The 22195-nt window shown below is 36.2% G+C and overlaps 1 protein-coding gene across 1 annotated transcript in view; it reads left to right on the plus strand.

The window, feature by feature from the left end:
* Atrn (attractin) overlaps positions 1-22195 on the plus strand; it is a gene marked incomplete at its 5' end in the record, with an annotated part of 149165 nt that overhangs the window by 21068 nt on the left and 105902 nt on the right. The window contains 2 exons of the mRNA XM_015488038.1: positions 18923-19006; positions 20680-20793. Of these exons, the coding sequence (XP_015343524.1) occupies positions 18923-19006; positions 20680-20793 (198 nt within the window). The remainder of the gene's footprint in view (positions 1-18922; positions 19007-20679; positions 20794-22195) is intronic.

Raw genomic sequence — 22195 nt, forward strand, 5'->3', positions numbered from 1 at the left:
TCTACCACTGAGCCACAACCCCAGCCCTCAAATGCATTATTTTTCTCCCATCGTGTATAATGCTTTATATGTCACATTGAAAAAAATATTTTCCTACCTAAAAGTCTTAGAGAGAGAGGGATATATATATATATGAGAGAGAGAGAGAGAAAGAGAAATAGAGAAATAGAGATAGATATTTTTCTGTATTTTCTTCTGGACAGCTTTGTCTTTTGTTTGTTTTTGGTATCAGGGATTGAACCCAGGGGCATTTATCAACTGAGCCACATCCCCAGACTTTTTTTTTTCTTTTTTTAAAAAATAGTTTTATTGTTCATGGACCTTTATTTTATTTACTTATTTATATGCGGTGCTGAGAATTGAACCCAGTACATGCTAGACAAGCGCTCTATTACTGAGCCACAACCCCAGCCCTCCAGCCCTTTTAAATATTTTATTGAGAGATAGGTTTTTGCCGAGTTGCTAAGTGCCTTGCTAAGATGCTGAGGCTGGCTTTGAATGTGCAATCCTCCTGCATCAGCCTCCTGAGCCACTGGAATTACAGGTATGAGCCACCGTGCCTGACTCGACAGCTTTTATTTTATTTTATTTTTATTCATTTATCTAGTTTCATTTATTGACAAGAATTTTCTTTTCTCACTGTTCTGCAGTGCTACCTTTGTTATCAATCAGTTGTTTATATATGTATGACCTTTTTCTAGACCTTATCCTATTCCATTTTCTGTTTTTTTATCCTTATACCAGTACTTCTGTCACAGTTTTAATTATTGTAGCTTTGTATTAAGTCTTCCTACTTTATTCTTCTTGTTCTTAAAGTTAGTTTTGACTGTTCTTGTTCTGAGCCATTTCCACATAGATTTTAGAATTACCTTTCCCAATTATTATTATTATTATTATTATTTTTTTTTTTTTAAAGAGAGAGAGAGAGAGAGAGAGAATTTTAATATTTATTTTCTAGTTTTCGGCGGACACAACATCTTTGTTTGTATGTGGTGCTGAGGATCGAACCCGGGCCGCACGCATGCCAGGCGAGCGCGCTACCGCTTGAGCCACATCTCCAGCCCTACCTTTCCCAATTATGACCAAAATAATGTTTAGGGTAGTACTTCACCTATAGCTTCTTTCTTTAATTTTTTTTTAAGTTGTAGATGAACATAATACCTTTCTTTAATTTTTTTTTTTTAATGTGGTGCTGAGGATCGAATCCAGAGCCTCATACATGCTAGGCAAGTACTCTACAACTGAAATACAACCCCAGCCACCTATAGCTTATTTCAGTAAGAATTGATAACCCCTTAAATATTGAGTCTTCCAGACTATGAATATGGTACATACCTTCATTTTTTAAGGTATTCTTTGTTTAAATAAATTTTTATGATTTTCAGTGCAGAAGACTTATATATACTTATATATACCTTTCTATTTGATTTTTCAAAAATATTTTTTAGTTGTTGATGTACCTTTATTTTTTATTTATTTATACGTGATGCTGAGGATTGAACTCAGTGCCTGACACATGCCAGGCAAATGCTCTGCCACTGAGCAACAGTCTCAGCCCTCTATTTGATATTTTTGATGCTGTTGTAAATAATTTTTTAAAATTTCATTTTAAAGGGTTGGGGTTATAGCTCAGTGGCAGAGCTCTTGCCTAGTACTTGTGAGGTACTGGGTTCAACCCACATAAAAATAAATAAAATAAAGGCATGCTGTCCATCTACAACTACAAAATTTTTTTAAAATTTTATTTTTAAATTGTTACTGGAATAAGGAGACATAGTAGACTTATTGTGTATCACTTTTCTGTTCTGCACCTTTCCCAAACTCCTTTATTGATTCTAATAATTATCTGTAGATTAAAATATCTGGGGAAGATCCCCTCAATCCCATGACTACTTCAAATGTTGCCTCACTTCTGTTTCTCTTTGCTTCAGAACTCCCCAAAATGAAATTAATGACCCCTTTTCTACGTCTTGTTTCTTTGCTCCCAGTTTTCTTTTTTAACTTATTCTGAGAATTTATAGGAGCAGCAGCTGGCTCAGGTTAGCAAATTCAGTGGTTATTTCACTCTTGTCTTACTATGTAAGTAACATTTTATTGCTTGATTTTTTAGAAAAATGTGCTTCTATACTTCAGAAACTCCACTGTCTCCCACTCCCTTTTTGTGGTATAAAAACTAATTGGCAAAGTATTCCTTCTTTGGCCTCAAATTTAGAATCAAGGTAGTCTAACTACAGGGATATCTTTTGTATCAATAGCATTCAGATCACTTGGTAATTTTAACCATTGAGAAGGCATCCATCAGCTCAGCCCCAAAAACATTGGACCTAGATTCCCAGAGCTCCAAGGAACATTTGAACCTAGATCTGAAAGGGTGGAGAAGCAAGAGAAAGGGAAAAAGGGAAGTTATTCTAGATTAGTTGAGGAAGGAGAGTTACATTCACTATTGCTGCAATGTGGTCTACTTAACTGGGTAGCAGAGGCCAAAGATGGAGCAGGAGAGGCAAGTCGGATTTGAATTTTGATGGACTTTGCATGCTATGCTGTGCTAAAGCTAGCAAAAATTTTCAGGCAGGTTTTTGACATGATCAGATTGGCATTTGAAGAGGAAGACAGCTGGTTCTGTAGAGAACTGGCCAGATTGTAGAGCTGGGTTGAGCCACCAATTTTAAAGGCCTTTGAAGGGTACTAGGCCAGGAAGAGGAGAATTTGAATAAAGGCATTGGCATTAGTGATGGGGATGGAAGAAGGACAAAAGTAAAAGTAGTTTACAGGTCTAATAGGGTAAGATAAAGTTTTGGAAGATAGGGTGGGTAATAACATAATGATTAAAGAAAAAAGAAATGGGAAAAGAAGGGGACTTAATGACTTAAATTTTCTATCTTTATGCCAGTACTTTGGTCACAGTTTTAATTATCACAGCTTTGTATTAAGTCTGTTACATAAAAAATATGGGGGGGGGGTGCTGGGATTGTGGCTCAGTGGTAGGGTGCTTACCTCCCATGTTGTTGATGTGAGGTAATTTTTCTGCTTAAAGCAGAAAATGCCAAGATACCAGCGAGATAGTTGATCTGGCCATCACAGTGAGATGGTTTGATTTTTTAATGTGAATTTAAATTATATATACATATAAAAGTGTTAAGAAAATTGTTTTCTTTTAGTGCCTTCTGTAATGTTACATAATTTTTTCTTTAGCCATTATTGCCAGAATTCCTATCTTCATCCCAGTGCTGGTGAAGTCAAAGATAAAACCAATCTACAGCTTCTACAATAGCCATCACTGAACTGCTTGCAGAACTTGCCTGGACACATTGTGAGCTCACCTGTATGCATTGTGAACTATCTGTTGGTGCAGCGACTTGTGGTAGTGTTGGGGTATTTTTGCTGATGATGTCATTGGTGGTACAATTTTTCCAAAAGGAGCCGTCAATTGGCTTGGTGTATCTTCCTCCCTTCTGCTTGTCATGATCGTCCAGCTAAAATTTGGGGGCCAACAGAGGTGAGGCAAAGAACCTCACCCCCCCGCTGGTACAAAGACCTCTCCACAGGTGTGGCTGTATACTGGACCGGTAGTCAGTGACGGGTAAGATCCAATTGCAATGGTACCAACCTAAGGACCATATGTACTATTGGACAACCTAAGGCAGGCACGGTCCCTAAGCCACATGCTTGTTGTTTAAACAGAGAGGGGGAGATGTTGAGAGCCACAGCCGAAGGGGCCCCAGCAAACTTCCAGCTGCCAGCAAACTTCCAGCTGCCGGCTGATGATTGGCTCACAGCGGCCCCAGCAACATCTAGCTGATTGGCTCCTCTGCGGTGATGCTCATTGGGCTGTTTCCCTGCCCTTTCAGACCACGGAGCTGCTCATTGGGGGACTTTTTTGGCTCCGCCCACGCGACCCAGCCAATCGTCCTCAAGAGCAGGAGGATTGTGGGAGGTGGAGAGAAGCTTGTGTGGGAGAGAGAGGCTTGTGGAAACCCCGTGGTGGCAGTTGAGGCTCTGAGGGTTTTTCCTGAGAGGCTGTTTTGTTTGGCGTGTGTGGTTCTACAAATAAAGTTAGTTTCTTTTGACAAGTGGCTCCTGATTGTGCCCAGCCAGACTGCTGGGCACAATATTTATATTCATATAAATATATATGAATATATATTTATATGATAAATATGTTAGTATGGTACTGGGGATTGAACCCAGGGGCTGTCTACCATGAGCTATACTCACCAAACCTTTTTATATTTTCATTCTGAGACATGATCTTGCTAAGTTGTCAGGTTGGCCTTGAACTTGTGACCCTCCTACTTAAGCCTTTTGAGTTGTGTGAATTTAAGTTATAAAAGAAATTTTGATAGCAGTTTAGTCTGGGATCATATCATTAGAGCGCTGGCTAAAGAATATTTGGTGTGCTCATGCAATGGAGTACTGTGCATCTATAAAAAGGAACAAGGAATATTCTGCTGTAGGATCATCTTGAAAATAAATTGTTAAATAAAAAAAATTAGTGGTGGGCTGTGGCTGTGGCTCAGGGATAGAGCACTGGCCTAGCATGGGTGAGGCACTGGGTTCAATTCTCAGCACCACATATAAAACAAATAAATAAATAAAGGTCCATCAATAAATAATAAAGATATTTTAAAAAATTAGTGGTATTTTTTACCATCATTTTAAAGAAAAAGTTTCTACAAACATATAAACATTGTGTACATACATACATACCCCATCAGAATGATAACCCCCAAACTAAGAATGGTTATTTTAAGAAGAATGAAGGAATAGGGTAGAAGAAACAGGATTGTAAGCTAAATTTCTGAATGTATTTTGTTTTTAGCATGCATGAGGCCCCAGGTTTGATTGCCAGCACAACCACCACATTAAAAAAAAAGAAAAAAAGACAACTTAATTAAAAAATTCAATGCAGGGCTGGAGTTGTAGCTCAGTGGTTGAGTACTTGCCTTGCAAGTGTGAGGCACTGGGTTCGATCCTAGCACCACATAAAAACAAATAAAGGCATTGAGTCCATATACAACGAAAAAAAGAAGCAAAAATCAATGCATTGGGCTGGAGTTGTAGCTCAGTGGTAGAGTGCTTTGTCTAGCATGTGTGAGGCACTGGGTTCAATCCTCAGCATTACATAAAATAAGTAAATAAACATATTGTGTCCATCTACAACTAAAAAAAAATCCAATGTATAATGAAGTAAACCTAAATGTGTATCAGGTTTAAGGCTGAGCACACAAAATATTTCAAGTGTCTCTAAAACATTGTAATGTACATTTCTAGAGTGGGATATATTCCCAAGGACAAAAAACTCAGCTGTTTTTAGTAATTATATAATTGACATTATTATTGATATTGCTATTCAGAAGATGCGTTCTGTAAAGCAAGTGGATAAGTGTATTGGATTTGGTCCTGGATTTTGATTTAGAAAAGAGATGAAAGAAGTTGGATAAGAACCTTGGAATCCTAAATTTAAGTTGGAGATATCAGTGAGAATTCATGATGCATTTTTCTTTTAAACAATTGTTATTTCCTAGATTTCTCTATTGAAAAATCCTAGAAACCCACGTAGGTACGCTCAACACTTCTAGTGCTAGACTGTGTTCTCTAAATCATAATTTGTACTACAAGAACTTTAGGGTAACTTGGGAAAATGGTTTATTTCAGGTTTGGGCCAGGAATTCTATAATATGATCCTGGAACATCTTTTTTTTGGGAGGTGGGGTACCAGGGGATTGAACTCTGGGGCACTTGACCACTGAGCGTCATACCCCAGCCCTATTTTGTATTTTATTTAGAGACAGGGTCTCACTGAGTTGCTTAGTGCCTTAATTTTTGTGAGGCTGGCTTTGAACTTGCGATCCTCCTGCCTCAGCCTCCTGGAACATCTTTTCATATCAGAAAACAGATTTGGGGGACACTTATGTTTCTGTGGTGAAAGAGCTTTTTCTAAGCTAATACTCCAACCGGGAAGAACTAGAAAAGCTGCAAAATACTTTTAAAAACCTGTTTGAAGGTTTTGGAGACCAAGCAGAAAAAGGACTTGAGAGAAACCAAAGTTTTGGAGAGGAAGTAATTAAGGGCAGAGATGAGAAGCCAACTATTCTTTTTTTTTTTTTTTTTTAAAGATAGGGTCTTGCTGTGTTGCCCAGGTGGACTTGAACTTGTGATCTTTTTGCCTCATTCTTCTGAGATACTGGGATCACAAGTGCCTGTGAAGCTAGTTTTTAGTTTTCTCTTGGATAATTGACTGGCTGATTTGAAATGTATATAGCAAGAGATTGAGCAGAATATTGTGGTAGAGCTTAAATTCTAAGCGGTTTTGATAGTTATACAGGGGTGGGGAAATAAAATTGGAAGTTTTGGCCCTACAAAGAAAAAAGGACTCTGAATAATGCCGCAGTCTGGCTGGGCACACAATCACGAGCCACCACACAGCTTGTAGATTCAAACAGCAACTCTTTATTCCCGAACTCACACCAGCCGTCTACAATCACGTTCTGGGGAAATCCACGTTCTCTGCCCAAAATCCACCTCCACTGGGCTTCTATCTCCAAAATATACTGTCTGAATCCCGTGAGAACTCAAGGGGAACTCAGGCAGCAAGATACGCCCTATTCCCAGCAGGAATAATCTTAAACCTTAAACCTGGAACCTAAACCGGGAACGCCCTAATCCGCTTTGGTCCTTGAGCAAGGTCACCTACATTCAATGTCACTGCAACATGGGGTACGCTGGCAAGGAAATTGTCATACCTACTTGGCTAATGGCTCCCAGCGAATAACTATATAAAATGTATGATATAATATTCACATGTTAATATCATGATAGTTAAATGCTACATACTATCACAAAATACATAAGATACTATTCATGATTTTAGTTAGGAAACCTGAAGAATGGGCTATACTCTGTGCTTAAAGGTGAACTCAAAATAGATCAGCTGTCACAGAGGTTAAAGCCTAGCTCTCAAATCACCCCAATCCCTGATTGGATTAAAGAACTCTACTCCTGGCTTTATGCTTGCTAGAAGCAAATGTAAATCTGTAGGGGAAGACAACATCAAGTATTTATTCATGTTATCTGTATAGATTTTTTAAATGTATTTTATGATAATATGTAGCTTCTAACTATATATCATGTTATTAGTGTGTGAATATTATATAGTTATATAGTTATAAAATTTAGTCTGGCATTGAGTAAAAATAATCAGATACATAAAAACAAAATAATTGACTAAAAATCAAGAGAGAAAACAGATAATTGAAACAACCTCATACAGAGAATTTTAGTACAAGTGAGATGGTGTAGACCCATTTTTCCCTGCTAAGTATTGCTGTAAATCTTAGAATTGGTACAGAAGATAACCAAAGGAACACTCCTGAAGGACAACCTGTAAGAAGGTGAGCTGGTTTGGGACCACGGTACTAGAAGAACATCAGAGTCACAGAACATCTTGAATTTCCCCTGTTCCTGCCCGCACACAAAAGAAGGTCACCTACACTTGGTATTTCCTGACCCACTGATCAAGCTACAAAACACGGTCCAGGTGGGCTTATTCCTCCCTCAAATCAAATGGGAGTCCCTCTGAAAGCATTAAGCAAGTCTGAAGACATTGACAAGGGCATCAGCTGGGAACTCTAACCCTATCTGTATAAGTGGTGAGAAAAAAGCACTGTCCTTCTTCACTTCCATAGAGAAATACCAGCTCTGCAGGTTGGCAGAGCTGGCAAAACAAACCCATCTAGAGTAAGCAATTTAGTCTAAGAAATCTCTTTGTTCATATGAACTTCAGACTTCCCTTTCTAGCCTCTTGACACTAGGGTGGGCATTATCTGCAAAAAGCACCTGGCCACAAAAAAAAAAAAAAAGGCCTGATCCAAGAAGTCTCTTTGGCCATGAGGCCCCCATCTTCCTCTTCCCTACTCAGAGACATGGGCTAGTGGGTGCAGCTAACAAGAGGACCTATCTATAGCAAGTGGCCAGTTCTGGGAAGCTTCTTTGTCTCTCTGGGCTCAAGGCTTGCCTTGCTGGAGAAACTAGTAGGGGTGGAGTAATCTAGCACCAATACACTTCTCCTTCATTAAGAGATACTGATGGCCTAGTTTGGGGAAACTCCTTTGCTTCCTATGGCAGCTCCAGCAGGGACCAATAGGAATTAAATGTTACCAGATAAACAAAGCAGGTCAAATAACATTGCAAAGGCTATGAAAACTAATATACCATTGAAAGAGTAGCTCAGACAAGAAGACCAAGACCCACATACAAAACTAAGAAGGATGATTTAATAATAAAATAAAAGATTTAATAAAAACCTATGTAAGAGACTCCCAATAATAGGCAAAATTTTCAAAATATGATAGAAAATCACTTATGATACCAACAACAGAGAACTATGATACCAACTATAATTTGAATAAGATAACAGATAACCAACCAACACAAGATAAGTCAGATGTTGGAATTTTCTGACAGAATTTGTGTATGTGCCTATATATGTTTTTTGTTGGGGATTGAACCCATGACCTTATGCATGCTAGGCAATTGCTCTTTCACTAAACTACATCCCCAGCCCCCTGACAAGGATTTTAAAGCAGCCATCATAAAATGCTTTAAAATTAATTAAAAATTATTTTTAAACAAATCTTTAAAATGCAAAAACCTCAGTAAAGAACCAAAAGAAATTAATTAGAACCAAATTAGGATGAAATTAAGAAGAACCAAATAGAAATTTTAGAACTGAAAAATAGTAATGGGAAAGAAAACACCCTTGGATTGGCTCAATAGCAAAATGGCTATTTATCAATAGCAAAATGACAGAAGATAGAATCAGTAAGCTTGAGGACAACAGTAGAATTTACTTCATCTGAACAATAGGAAAGCAGACTAGAAAAAAATGACCAGTCAGGCAGTAATAAAGGAGTTAATACCCTGTTTGTAGTCATGCATACCTGTAAGCCCAGCTGCTCAGGAGATTGAGGCAGGATGATGGCAAGTTCGAGACCAGTCTGGTCAACTTAGTGAGGCCCTGTCTCAAAATAGGAAGAGTCCCCAGTACCAACACAAACCAAACAAATGAAGGATGGGGATATAGCTTGTCTAGCATGTGTGAAGGTCTGGGTTTAATTTCTTGTACCATCACACACAAAAAAAGGAGCTAACATTCATATAATTTTACAGGGGAGAGAGAATGAGAGTGGGACTCAAAGTGTATTTGAAAAAAAAAAAAAAAAAAAAAGACTGAAACTTACCCTATTTGGCAAAGGAAACCAATCTAAAGACCCAAGAAGCCATACAGACTTGACCAGGTTAAACCCAAGGAAATGTATGCTAAGTATGCATCATAACTAAACTCTTGAAATCTAAAGGTAAAAGAAAAAGTCTTGAAAGCAGCAAGATGTATTACTTGTAAGGAACACCGATTCAAATGACAGTAGATTTCTCCTCTGAAACCACGGGGGCCAGAAGGAAGTGGCACATTATTTTTCAAGTGCCAAATAAAAGAATTGTCAGTCTCAAATTTGTTTCTGTTGAAACTGTCCCTCAGGAGTTGAAGGGAAATAGAAAACATTCTTAGATGATGGAAAACTAAAAGAATTTGTTGCTAGTAGACTTACCTTAAAGATTATCTAAAAGAAGTTCTTTAAACACAAAGAGATGGTAAAGGAAGGAGTATGGGAGCATTAAATATTAGGAAGATTGGAGAGAGCAGAAATATGAGTATAATAATTGGTTCTCTTTTTCCCTTCTGAGTTTTAGCAGTCATATTTGATGAATGAATCAAATATATAAGACCAACTGATAATAAAAATGATGATATTAATATGAAGATAAAGGACCTAAATGAAGTGAAGTTTCTACACTTCACTCAAATGTTTTTAGTGAGTAAGTCACATATTTATTTTGTAGTAATCACTTAAAAACTATATAAACAGATAAACTCAACAACAATATAAATAAATCAAGATGGAATTTCTGATGGTTAGTTTTAGTTGTCAATTTGATTGGGTTAAGAGATACCCAGAAGGCCTGGGGATACAGCTCAATGGTAAGGTGCTAGCATGTGCTAGGGTTTCATCCTAGCACATGTTAAAGCGTTGTTTCTGGCTATGTCAGGTTGCGGGACAGAACAAGGAAATTCCAGCCTCAGCCAGTGAAAGGTGAATTTAATTTCTTATTTGGAGCTGGGAAACCCATCTTCTATTGCTCTTGGGCATCTAAACTCTACATTTCCCTGCCTTTCAGACTCTGGGATTTGTACCAGTTCCTCTCTTGATTCTCAGATCTTTGGCCTTGGATTGAGAGCTACACTATCAACTCCACTCCTTCTCAATCCTTTAGAGTTGGACTCAGCTATGCCACTGGCTTCCCTGGTTTTCCAGCTTGCAGATGGTCTATTATGGGACTTCTCACCCTCCATAATTATAAAAACCAATTCCCCTAAAAATCTACTCTATATCCTCTTGGTTCTGTCTCTTTGAAGAACCCTTAAAAAATGATCATATGATCCATAGGAAGGCAAAAAGAGAGAAACGGGAGAACTTAAGCTTTAGCATTATCAATGATTACAAATATAAGTGGTCTAAAGACACTAATATAAAAGGCATTGACTGGCAGAATGGATGAAAATGTGACCCAAATAAATGCTGTTTATAGGAAAGTCATTTCAAATTCAACTAAAAAAAGCAGTAGAAAAATTCTAGAGCAGAGCAGACTACAGTCATTAGTACAGATGAAACCTGCTGCTTACTTATATAAATAAAATTTTATTGGGGTATGGCCACACTCTTTCATTCACTTATTGTCATTGACTGCTTCTTGCCACAACAGCAGGATAAGATGAGTAGTTGTGACAGAGATCTATAATAGACAAAGCTGAAAATGTATATCATCTGGTTCTTTACAGAAAAGATTTGCTTATCTATCTTTTTGATTAAAGCAGGTTAAAAAGACATGATAGTTAGATGCAATACTGAGTCACAGACTAGTTCCTCTGCTGGAGGGGGAAAATTATATAAAGTACATTTTGGATTACTTAACAAAATGGAGTGCAAGTAGTAGATTAAAGTATTATATAGTGTTAATTTATTGAAGATGAAAACTGTGGTTTAAGAATTAAGTCTTTGGTGTGATGCTGCACTCCTGTAATCCCAGTGGTTTGGCAGGCTGAGGCAGGAGGATCACGAGTTCAAAGCCAGCCTCAGCAACAGCCAGGTGCTATGCAACTCAGTGAGACCCTGTCTCTAAATAAAATACAAAATAGCGCTGGGGATGTGGCTCAGTAGTTGAGTGTCCCTGAGTTTAATCCCAGTTCCAAATAAATAAATAAATAAATAAAGTCTTTGCCAGGCACAGTGAAGTGTATACGTAGCCACCAGCTGTTTGGGAGACTGAAATAGGATTACTTGAGCCTGGGAATTCTGGGTTAGCCTGGACAATATAGTGAGACCCAGTCATTTAGAAAAGATAAGATTTCAATCTCTTAAAAATATCTCTATTCTTTGAAAATATATACTAAAGTATTTAGGGTCAAGATCTGTGAATAAATATAAAACTCCCCCTCAAATGGTTCAAGGGAAAATCTCTCTCTCTCTCTCTCTCTCTCTCTCTCTCTCTCTCTCACACACACACACACACACACACACACACAAAGTGTGTATGGAAGACGAAAAAATGATAAAAGCAAATTGATGTACCTTTAAAATTTTTTTAAATAATTAATTAATCTATTTATTTTTTAGTACTGGGAATTGAACCTAGGGACATTTAACCTCTAAGCCACACCCCCACCCCTTTTATTTTTTATTTTGAGCCAGGGTTTCGATAAGGTGCCAAGGCTGGCTTTGAACTTTCAATCCTCTTGCCTCAGCCTCTTGAGTTGCTGGAATTACAAGTGTGTGCCCTGACTCCTCCTACTTTGTAATATCAGCTGATGATGACAAATAATCTTCACATTTTTTTTCACTAATTCATAAAAGAAAAAGATTTGAAAACACTAGATCTAATTGACATATAGAGAACATGCTTTATGTCAATCAATTTGATAATTTAGGGCTGGGGTTGTAGCTCAGTGGTAGAGTGTCTGCCTAGCATATGTGAGACACTGGGTTCGATCCTCAGCACTACATAAAAATAAATAAAAATAAAGGCATTGTGTTCATCTACAACTAAAAAAATATTTTAGAAAATGACATAAGAAGACAGTTGTGGTGGCAAATGCCTGTAATCCCAGTGACTCCCAAAGTTTAGGCAGGAGGATTGCAAGTTTGAGGTCAGCCTCAACGACTTAGGGAGACCCTCTCAAAATAAAATAAAGTACATATATTCATACATACATACATAGAATTGGGGATGTAGCTAGATGGTAAAGCCCTGCTGTGTCCAATCCCCAGTACTAAGAAGAAGAAGAAGAAAAAAAATACATGAAAAGAAATAGAAAACTTGAATAGCCCTAAAGCAAGTACATTCTATTCATTATTGAAAATATTTCTACAAAGAAAATTCCAGGCCTGGATGGCATCATTAGTAAATTATGTCAGACATGGGGGGAAGAAATATTACACAATTTTTTTTTCAGTAAATGAATGAAGACAAATATTTCCGAATTTTATTTCATGAGGCCAGCATCAGCCTAATATGAAAGCAAAATAAGAAAGACTTTGTGAGAAAAGAAAACTACAGGACTGTATATAGCTCAGTCCAGAGAGTGCTTGCTTCGCATGCACAAGGCCCTGGGTTCAATTCCCAGCACAAACAAACAAACAAACAAAAAATCCCAATAACAACAAAAACAAAAATGAAGACTACAAATTAATGTCTGTCCTGGACACAAATTCAAAAATTTTTAACAATAATTCATTGGGCTCAAGTGAGTTTTTTCCAGTGCAAAACTGGTATAACACTGAAAAATCAGTCATCCACTGTTAATCAATATAATTAGCCACATTAACAGAATAAAGGAGAAAAGTCATGGGATTATTTAAATGAAGCAGAAGAAGCATTTCATGGAATGAATCAGTCATTCATGATAAAAATGCTGAGTAAACAAGGAATAAAAGGGAATGCCTACAGACTAATTAAAAAGTACCTATAAGGCTGGGTGTGGTGGTGCTAGCCTGTAATCTCAGAGATTTGGAAGGCTGAGACAGGAGGATTCCAAGTTCAAAGCTAGCCTTAGCAATTTACCAAGGTCCTAAGAAATTTAGTAAGGCCCTGTCTCAAAATGAAAAATAAAAAGGACTTGGGATATGGCTCAGTTGTTAAAAAAAGAAAAGCACCTACAGGGCTGGGGATGTAGCTCACTGGTAGAGCACACAGTACAAGGCCCTGGGACATGCACATATCCAAGCATCTTTAAAAACCCTACAACTAACTGGTGGAATTTTAAATTCTTTCTTTGTAACACTGAAAACAGGCAAGAATGCCCATTCTCATGTTTTCTATTCAACATTGAATAGAGGACATAACAAATGCAATAAGTCAGGAAGAATAAACAAAAAGCAGCCAGACTGGGGGAAAATATGGAGTACAACTCTATCCACCTCTGACTCCTTACCTCATGAGAGGTGGTGTACAAAATCCCACATGCTTTGAAGCTAGCACACACCCTGTGATCACCAGGCACCACAGCTGTGGGACCTCAGCAAGATATTGAAGCTCTCCTGTCCTCAGTTACCTCATCTGTAAATTGAGGTGGCTACACACATTGCTCAGTAAGTTAGTCAGCTTCCCATTACTATAGTACATGCCTGAGGTAATCAACTTATAAAGACAAAAGGGTTATGTTGGCTCACAGTTGAGATTTCAGTCCATGATCAGTTGATCCTATGTCTTTTGTGCCTACAGCGAGGCAACATATCATGGTGGGGGATATATGGCAGAGCAGAAATTCACCTTGTGACAAATATTTAGATGACATGATAAAGTAGAAAGATAATTATAATGACTGTATTAAACTATTAAGTGAATGTATTAAGGTTGTTAGATACTAAGATATTCTATAATCAATTATATTTCTATTATTAGCAAGAAACAGTTGGAAAATAAAATCAAAGCAAATTTTTAAAGGTATAAAATGAGGATAAAAGATATACCAAGCTTGTACTCTAAAAAGTGAAAAAACATTGGTTAGAAATATTGAAAGAAGTTTTATGTAAATGGAGGGATATACATACTTATGGAATGTAAGGATATTTATTCTCCCCAAATTTAATCTATGGATTAAATACAATACTTATCAAAATCCTTGCAAACTTTTTTGTTTGTAGATTTGGACAAAAAATATATTGGATTGCGAAGGGCCTAGATTAGCCAATTAAAATCTAAATAACCTTGAAAAGAACAGATTTGGAGGAATTATATTACTTTGTTTCAAGACTATAAAATGAGAGTAATCAAATATTGTGATGAGTCTCATATAGAAGAGAAAGTCCAGAAATAGACCCACATATTCATAGCTAATTGTTTTTTTTTAACAAAGTAGGTACTGAATGAGGAAAGAATAGCCTTTTCAGCAAATGATACTGAAACACCTATATGTTCATATAAAAAAGAAGTGAATCTTGAACTCTGTTTCATACCATCCACAAAAGTTAACCCAAATTGAACTAAAGATTTAAGTGTAAAAGCTAAAACTAGTACAGAAAATGGGAGACAAGAATCTTTCCTCCCTTGGTATAGGCAAAGATTTGTTTTAAGATTCAGAAAGCACTAACCATAAAATGGAAAAATTGGACTTAGTCAAAATTAAAATCTTTTCCACCTTTTAGGAAACAAAAAGGTGAGATGTAGATTCACAAAATATTTGCAAAATATATGTCTGGTAAAGGACTAGCATCTAGAATATATGAAGAACTTATAACTCAGAAATAGAAGACAAAACACCATATAAGATATAGTCCATGCTTATGTGTGTGTGTGATAGATTTTACTGTCATATAAAGATTTTACTATTATGTATCACTAAAAAGAAAAGCCAAAAATTGGCAAAGATAAGAACAAATGTCATAAGATAATATGTGGAAATGAACCATAAACATCTGAAAGATACTAAAAATCTCTAATTACCAGAGAAATACAAATTTAAACCATGAGGTACCACAACACCTACTGGAATGGACAATGAAAAGTCTAATTATAACAAGTGTGGGCATCAACATGGAGTAAATTGAGCTCTCATACTTTGATGGTGGGAGTATAAGATGGCATCACTACTAGGAAATAGTTTGGCAATTTTTTTTTTTTAGTTCTCAATGGACCTTTATTTTTGTTTATATATAGTGCTGATAATGGAACCCAGTGCCTTACACATATCAGACAAGTGCTGTACCACTGAGCCACAACCCTAGCCAGTTTGGCAATTCTTATAAATTTAAGTACATAATATACTTTGACCCAGAAATTTCATTTTTTATATTTGTCCAAGAGAAATAAACACACATGTCCACACAAATACTTGTATATTTCATAGTAGCTTTATTTATGACAGCCTAAAACTACATAATCTGAGTGGTCATTGTTCATTAAGAGAATGGATAAAGAATTTGTGGCATATTCATACAGTAGAGTACTAACTACCCAGCAATATGAAAGAACAAACTATTGATGCATACAGTATTCAGACATGCTGATCAAAAGTAGTGAGACACAAAAATGCCTCTATGATTCTGTTAAATCAAGTTCTGTAAAACTAATCTGTTGTCACAGAAATGTGGTCAGTGCTTGAGACAGCAGTTGGGAAGGATTACCTTCAGTGGGGTATGAGGGAACTTGGGGGTTAATGGAACTGCTTTGTATCATATGAGGAAGGTTACGTATGTATACACTTATCAAAACTTATCAAATTGTACACTTTAAGTGGTCACATTTTGTTATATGTGAATTACTCCTCATTTAAGGTTTATTAAAATATTTGATTGAAGTAATCAAATCAGTACAGTGGCCATTATATTAAATATGAATAGATAACATGCCAGTAAAACACTGTTAGACCAGGATAAGAAACAAAACCTAACCAGGTCATATTTAGAACAAACAAACTTGAAAACTTGTTAATAAATGTGAAAGAGTTGGGTAAAGATCTGTTGGGCATGGTGGCATATAACCTGTAATCCCATCTACCCAGGTGGCTGAGTGAGGCAGGAAGAGCACAAGGTTGAGGATTGCCTTGGCAACATAGTAAGACCCTGTTTGGAAAAAAAAGAAAGTTGGTTGGGGGTGGAACATGAGACTCAGTGATAAAATACCCATGGTACTGGAAAAAATAAAAATAAAAAAGTTGGATAAAGATTGAAGGCACAGACAAATAACAACAAAATTATGTAATCATTAATAATGTTAGATAAGTTGGTATTTAAGCATCAAACTAAGCAGGTATTAACCATGATAAAAGGGACATCTTTTGAGAGTCTAATAGTTATAAGCTTAGATGGCCAAATAAAGAAATCCATTAAGCAAAAATAATGTGAGAAATGTGAGAGTAGTCGTATATGTTTTCAGGACTCATGGTTGGTGGCACAGGCCCATAATCTCAACTACTAAGTATAGGCTGAGCCAGGAGGATCACAAGTTTGAAGTAAGCCTTGGCAATTTAGCAAGATGCTCTCTCAAAATAAAATGTACAAAGGGTTGGGGATTTAAACCAGTGGTGGAACATTGGTCTAGTATGGGGGAGGCTCTGGGTTTAATCCCTAGGACCACTAAAGAAAAAATAGTTTTACAGAATTATATCTAGTAGATAAAATAATAAGAGTATATTATAAGAGAATAGTGTTTTTAATTAACTATGTTTATATAAAGGAATAGTGGAAATAGTGTTATAGATTCCTGCAATAGCTTTTTTTTTTTTTTTTTGGTACTAGGGATTGAATCCAAGGGTGCATAACAACTGAGCCACATCCCCAGCCCCTTTTATTTTTTTATTTTGAGTCAGGATTTCCCTAAGTTGCTGAGACTGGTCTTGAACTTTCTGCCCTCCTGCCTCAGCCTCCCAAGTTGCTAGGATTTCAGGCATGTGCCACCCGGCAGATTTCCCTTCCTTCCTTTCCTTCCTTCCTTCCTTTCTTTCCCTCTCTTTTTGTTAATGTCCAAAGAACTTTGCTTAAAGTTTGTCAGTGTTCAAGGTACTTGATTAGAAGGAAAATCTTAACAGTTGAAAAATTTCATAGGGCACATTATTGTGTAAAAATACAAATAAATTAGAAAAAAATAATTATGTTGATTCCTTTGAAACCTGCCTCCTGGAAGGTTTCCCTGTTTCCCTGTTGTTTCTACTGTAGCATTATCCTGAGTGTATTTTTGATCTGAAAAACTGGTAGTGGCAAGGAGTTTATTTATTATTGATATTCCTGGCCTCATATTGTTGAAATGCCTTAATTACTGGGCCAAAAAGAAATACTAATTGTGGCTCAGTGGTAGAGTGCTTGCCTCGCACATATGAGGCACTGGGTTCTATCCTCAGCACCACGTAAAAATAAATAAATAAAGATGTTGTGTCCTCTGCAACTTAAACTAATTTTCATTGTTAACCACGTTGTCAGTGATTTTTCCACAAGGCTGTAACAATTCACAATTTAGCCAGCAATGTTTGAGAATATGCTATTCACATCCCCTCATGAACTATAGGTGTTTTTTTTTTCCCTTTTAAATTTTGCCAGTTTTTAACTTGAAATTCCCTTTTTTTAGTGAATAGCCAAATGATTAGTGTAAGGTTAGAGAGATTTGAAAGGGGAAGGCCAAGAAAAATCATCTTAAAATTTTCGGGGTGGAGGATTGGGAATTGAAATCAAATTTCATGAATGTATGATTTTGTCAAAATGAACTCAAGTATTATATATAACTATAATGCTCTAATAAAAAAATGAAAAAAAATGAAATAGGCTGGATTTTGGAAAGAATCTTGGATTTTGATGCAGATGAATGGAAGACAATGAATGGTTTGTTAATATTTTCAGTGTCTGAGGAAGAGTGACTGAGATGTCAGTAGCTGACCCAGAAAATAAGGGAGGCAGATCCAGAAGAGATTGGCTGTTTCAGAGAGGCTGACATTGTTGATAGAAGAGGGAGGGAAAATGATCTGGAAATAGCTTTGAGAAAAGAAATAGCATCCTTCTTATATATTAAAAATTTCTGTGAGGCTAGAGACTCTAGAATACAAAGCATAAAAGAAAAAGTGAAGTAGGAAAATATTTTTATAGAAAATATTGTATATGTGACATAATACATAAAAGGAGCTCCTAAACATTAATTTGAAAAAAAAAAAACAGCTTAGTAGCAAAGTAAGCAAAGAATATGAAATCTTAGTTCACAAAGGAGGAAATGCAGATAGCCAAAACATGAGAAGATATTCAGACATTAGGATTAATAGCAGTCAAAAGAATTAGATAACAGGGTCTGCCTATCATATTGGCAAGATCTAAAACTATTAAAAAAAACTAAGGCATGGCACAAGTATGGGAAGACAGGGGGTACTCTGCTTATGGAAGAATGGTAGATGGCCACTTCAGAAGCAGCAGCTAAATGGCCTTGATGGGTAGGTGGCTGGGTTCATTGTGTCTTGGGGTTTGTGTCTTGCCCTTACAATTATGCTGTCTTAAGTGTTACTGTTTTACTTCTAACTGTAACTATGTAGTATTTTTCATATTTATAAATAAGTTCTGGTGGCCCTTTTTAATGGTACAAAGTAGGACTTCCATGTCTCAAAAAGATTTAAGCAGTTTTTTTTCATTGTTGTTCATCTCTTTGATTTTAATGTTTATGTATCCTTTTTTAAAAGTGTGTGGCAAAATTTGTTCAATCTGAATATAACTGTCTAGTCATTTTCTACTATAACATGCATTGGTGTGCCCAATCTACTTAATTTGTAATATTTTGAGAACTAATAAATTATTAATGTATGAAATTCTGACAGACTTTTTGTTTTTAATTTGAATTACAGACTGACTGGATCTTCGGGGTTTGTAACAGATGGACCTGGAAATTATAAATATAAAACTAAGTGCACGTGGCTCATTGAAGGACAGTAAGTAGTAATGGCTGACTGTATTTTTAAGTTTATTTTTAGGATAGAGCTCAATATGACATTACTTTTCCTACAAATGAAATTAGTAATTTGTACCATAAAGTACTTAAAATATTTCTTACTTGATAACTTTTCATTTGACAAGTGATTTTTGATTTTTAAAAATTTTTTAAAAATTTTTTTCTTGGCAATGCTGGAGATCGAATGCAAGACCTTGTGTAGGCTAAGGAAGCTCTCTACAACTGATGTATATATTCTAGCACCTTAATTTTCCTTGTTAATTTAAAAAAAGCTTCAAGTACATTTAACAGAAATGAATTGTACACAACAGAAATTTATATATTTTCAATGGCAATGGTTAAAAACTGCTAGAATATTTTTTAACTGTTTGCTTAGTGCCTTATGATATTATAATATTGTGTTTTTTCCTAAATACCTATTTTGTTATTGTGATGAAAAAAATCAGACTAACCATTCTTACATAAATGCCTATTCTCTGGACCTCATGTATCCCTCCAGCTTTTGCTTCCTTTTTTTCCTTCTCTTCATGGTAGACTGTTATGGCATATTTCTTAGACTTTTTTAGTCTGTGAACCTCTTCATACTCTTTACCTTTGAGGATTCCAAATAACTTTAGTTTATATGGGTTATATCTATATCTGTTTATGTTTTGTGAGTAATATTACTGAATATTTATGTGAAAAATACTATTTAAGAATTTATTTAAAAGTAACAGCTAAAAACCCAGTACCTGGTAGCTAAATGCCACATTAATGGGGGGGAAAAACAACTTCTTATATTTCAAGAAACTTTTGTGAGAAGAGTGACATTGTTTTCCATTTTACTAATCTCTTCAATGAACTCATTCTCATCAGAACTTTTATGTTTTGCTTTGTTAAATATGGGATACTAAGCAGATTTAAATCTGCTTAATATTTTCCCATGAGAGGGAAATATTAAATATTTGAGAGATGTAGGTAGAAATAGGTTTATCTGTTTTAGGAAATGGGAATTTCATGGATTTTTGTCTAGGTGCAAAGCATAAACAGGAAGGTGAAATTGGAAGGTTTGAAATAGTCCCTGAAAATTAGTGATTGTGGAGAGGGAGAGGGAGATAGTGGTAGGACTGCTGGCAGAATCCAAGTGTCATGTGAAGTGCTGAGCAGAGATGGGTACTGGAAGCAGTCTGCCTGGTGGCAGGACTTCTCCAGTACAGCTCAGTTTTCTTTGGATTCAGTCTAAGTCAAAACTGATAAATGTTTTCCTGTAGACGAGGGCTTTTGCCAGGCAGTGCCATGAGGAGGCAGAGGGCAGGCAAGTTTAGAGAACTGACAGGTGTGTTTGTGAAATGAAGAGTGTGGAATCTGAAGTTGAATAAGAAAGGAAGTGCGAAGTGGAAGGGCTAATGCATTGGTCAGAGGCTGTTAAACACTGGCTGTCCTAGACTGCTAAATGGACTGCAAAGCCCCAGGCGTCATGGACCACATCTGTTTTGTTTCCCATTGCATGTTTAATGCCCTCTTGGACATAGTAAGTACTAAGTGAGTCTTTGACAAATGGAGGAATGCTGTTTATAACTATTTCTTTTCTTGTAAATTCTTAGTCTTTTTTTTCTCCAATGTTTAATAGTTATGATAATTATCAATTACTATTTTTGTTTTTGTTTTTTTCAGGCCAAATAGGATAATGAGACTTCGTTTCAATCATTTTGCTACAGAGTGTAGTTGGGACCATTTATATGTTTATGATGGGGACTCAATTTATGCACCACTAATTGCTGCCTTTAGGTAAGCTCAGTCATATAAATAATCGGTTATCATTATATTATTTCTGAATTTAAATCTCTGTCTTGCATTGCTTTCTTATAGGATTCACTGTAATATCACCTAATACATTCATTTGATGGAATGAATACTAAGTTTGGAGTCCATTCGTTTATGTGCTAGTCCTGACTTGGTTCTTGGGCTTCTCGATTGGTTTCTGGGCATATTGCTTGATCTCTCTTCAGTTTCCTAATCTGTAAAGTTATGATAGTATTATCAAGTTTATCTGCTCTTCATGGTGGGGGTGAAGTTTACTTTTTTAAAAAATGTATAAATGTGAGTAATATACTGAATATTTATGTGAAAACTTTAACTCAGAAACCATGCCCATCTTGTTCTTGTGTTTTTCCCATTGCATAGGTTCATAGGAATTATTTGTTGAATTAAAGTCTGGTTATAATTTTGTGCATGTGCGTGTGTACCTGTATTTCTATATGGGTGAGGAAAACTTTTAAGATCCTCTCATGTATAAGTGTATTCTTCTAAAAATATATTTTTCTAAAATGTATATCCCTTATGGAACTATAGTGCTTAGTTTTACATGTGAAGCTGACTTTGTAGATTTTGTTCCTTGAAAGATTTTATTTTCTTGACTTTAAAAAAACCAACAATTTTTTTTGTGTTCTTTATTTGGTGTTAGTCCAGTTGATGTCTCACATGAGTAAGAGAGGCAATAAGGAGTACATAAGGAGTGAACGGCCAAGAGGTTAGGGGACTGATGTGCCTTTGTACTTCTCCACGCTTTTTGCTTAGAAAGCTTTTTGGATATAACTTTGAGCTGAGACTGTAGGCTATTTTCTGGTATTTATTTTATTTTATTGGTACTGGGGGATTTTAACCCAGGGGTGCTTTACTACATCTGCAGCCTTTTTTACTTTTTACTTTGAGACTGGGCCTCATGAAGTTGCTGCTTGACCTCAAATTTGTTATCTTCTCACCTCAGTCTCTAGATTGGCTGGTATTACAGAAGTATACCACCATACCCAGCTATGTTTGGATATTTACAGGTTCATGTACAGGGCCAAAGAACAGACCTTGGATAGGTCTGCTACGCATTTAAGTCGTGATGATACTACCAAGTTTACCTGCTGTTGACTAAGAGCAAGTGTTGGGCCCATATACATTTATGTCAGCCTTTGAAATATGCCTTGTATTATAGCAAGAGACATCTCAAACTTTAGCAAAGCATGAAAACTTAAGTATGCTGTTAGGAGAACATAGTACTTGCTGTGGATTCACGTGTTACTTAATTTGTTAACTAGAATTCATGGAGCCTTATTATGTGCCAGGCATTTTGAATTAGCTTGTCAGTATCCCTTGTAGGAACATGTGCCAAGTAGATGTGTGTAATTTCATGGTTTCCCCA

The sequence above is a fragment of the Marmota marmota genome, unplaced genomic scaffold, assembly GCF_001458135.2.
Source record: "Marmota marmota marmota unplaced genomic scaffold, marMar, whole genome shotgun sequence".
NCBI classification, from domain to species: Eukaryota; Metazoa; Chordata; class Mammalia; order Rodentia; family Sciuridae; genus Marmota; species Marmota marmota.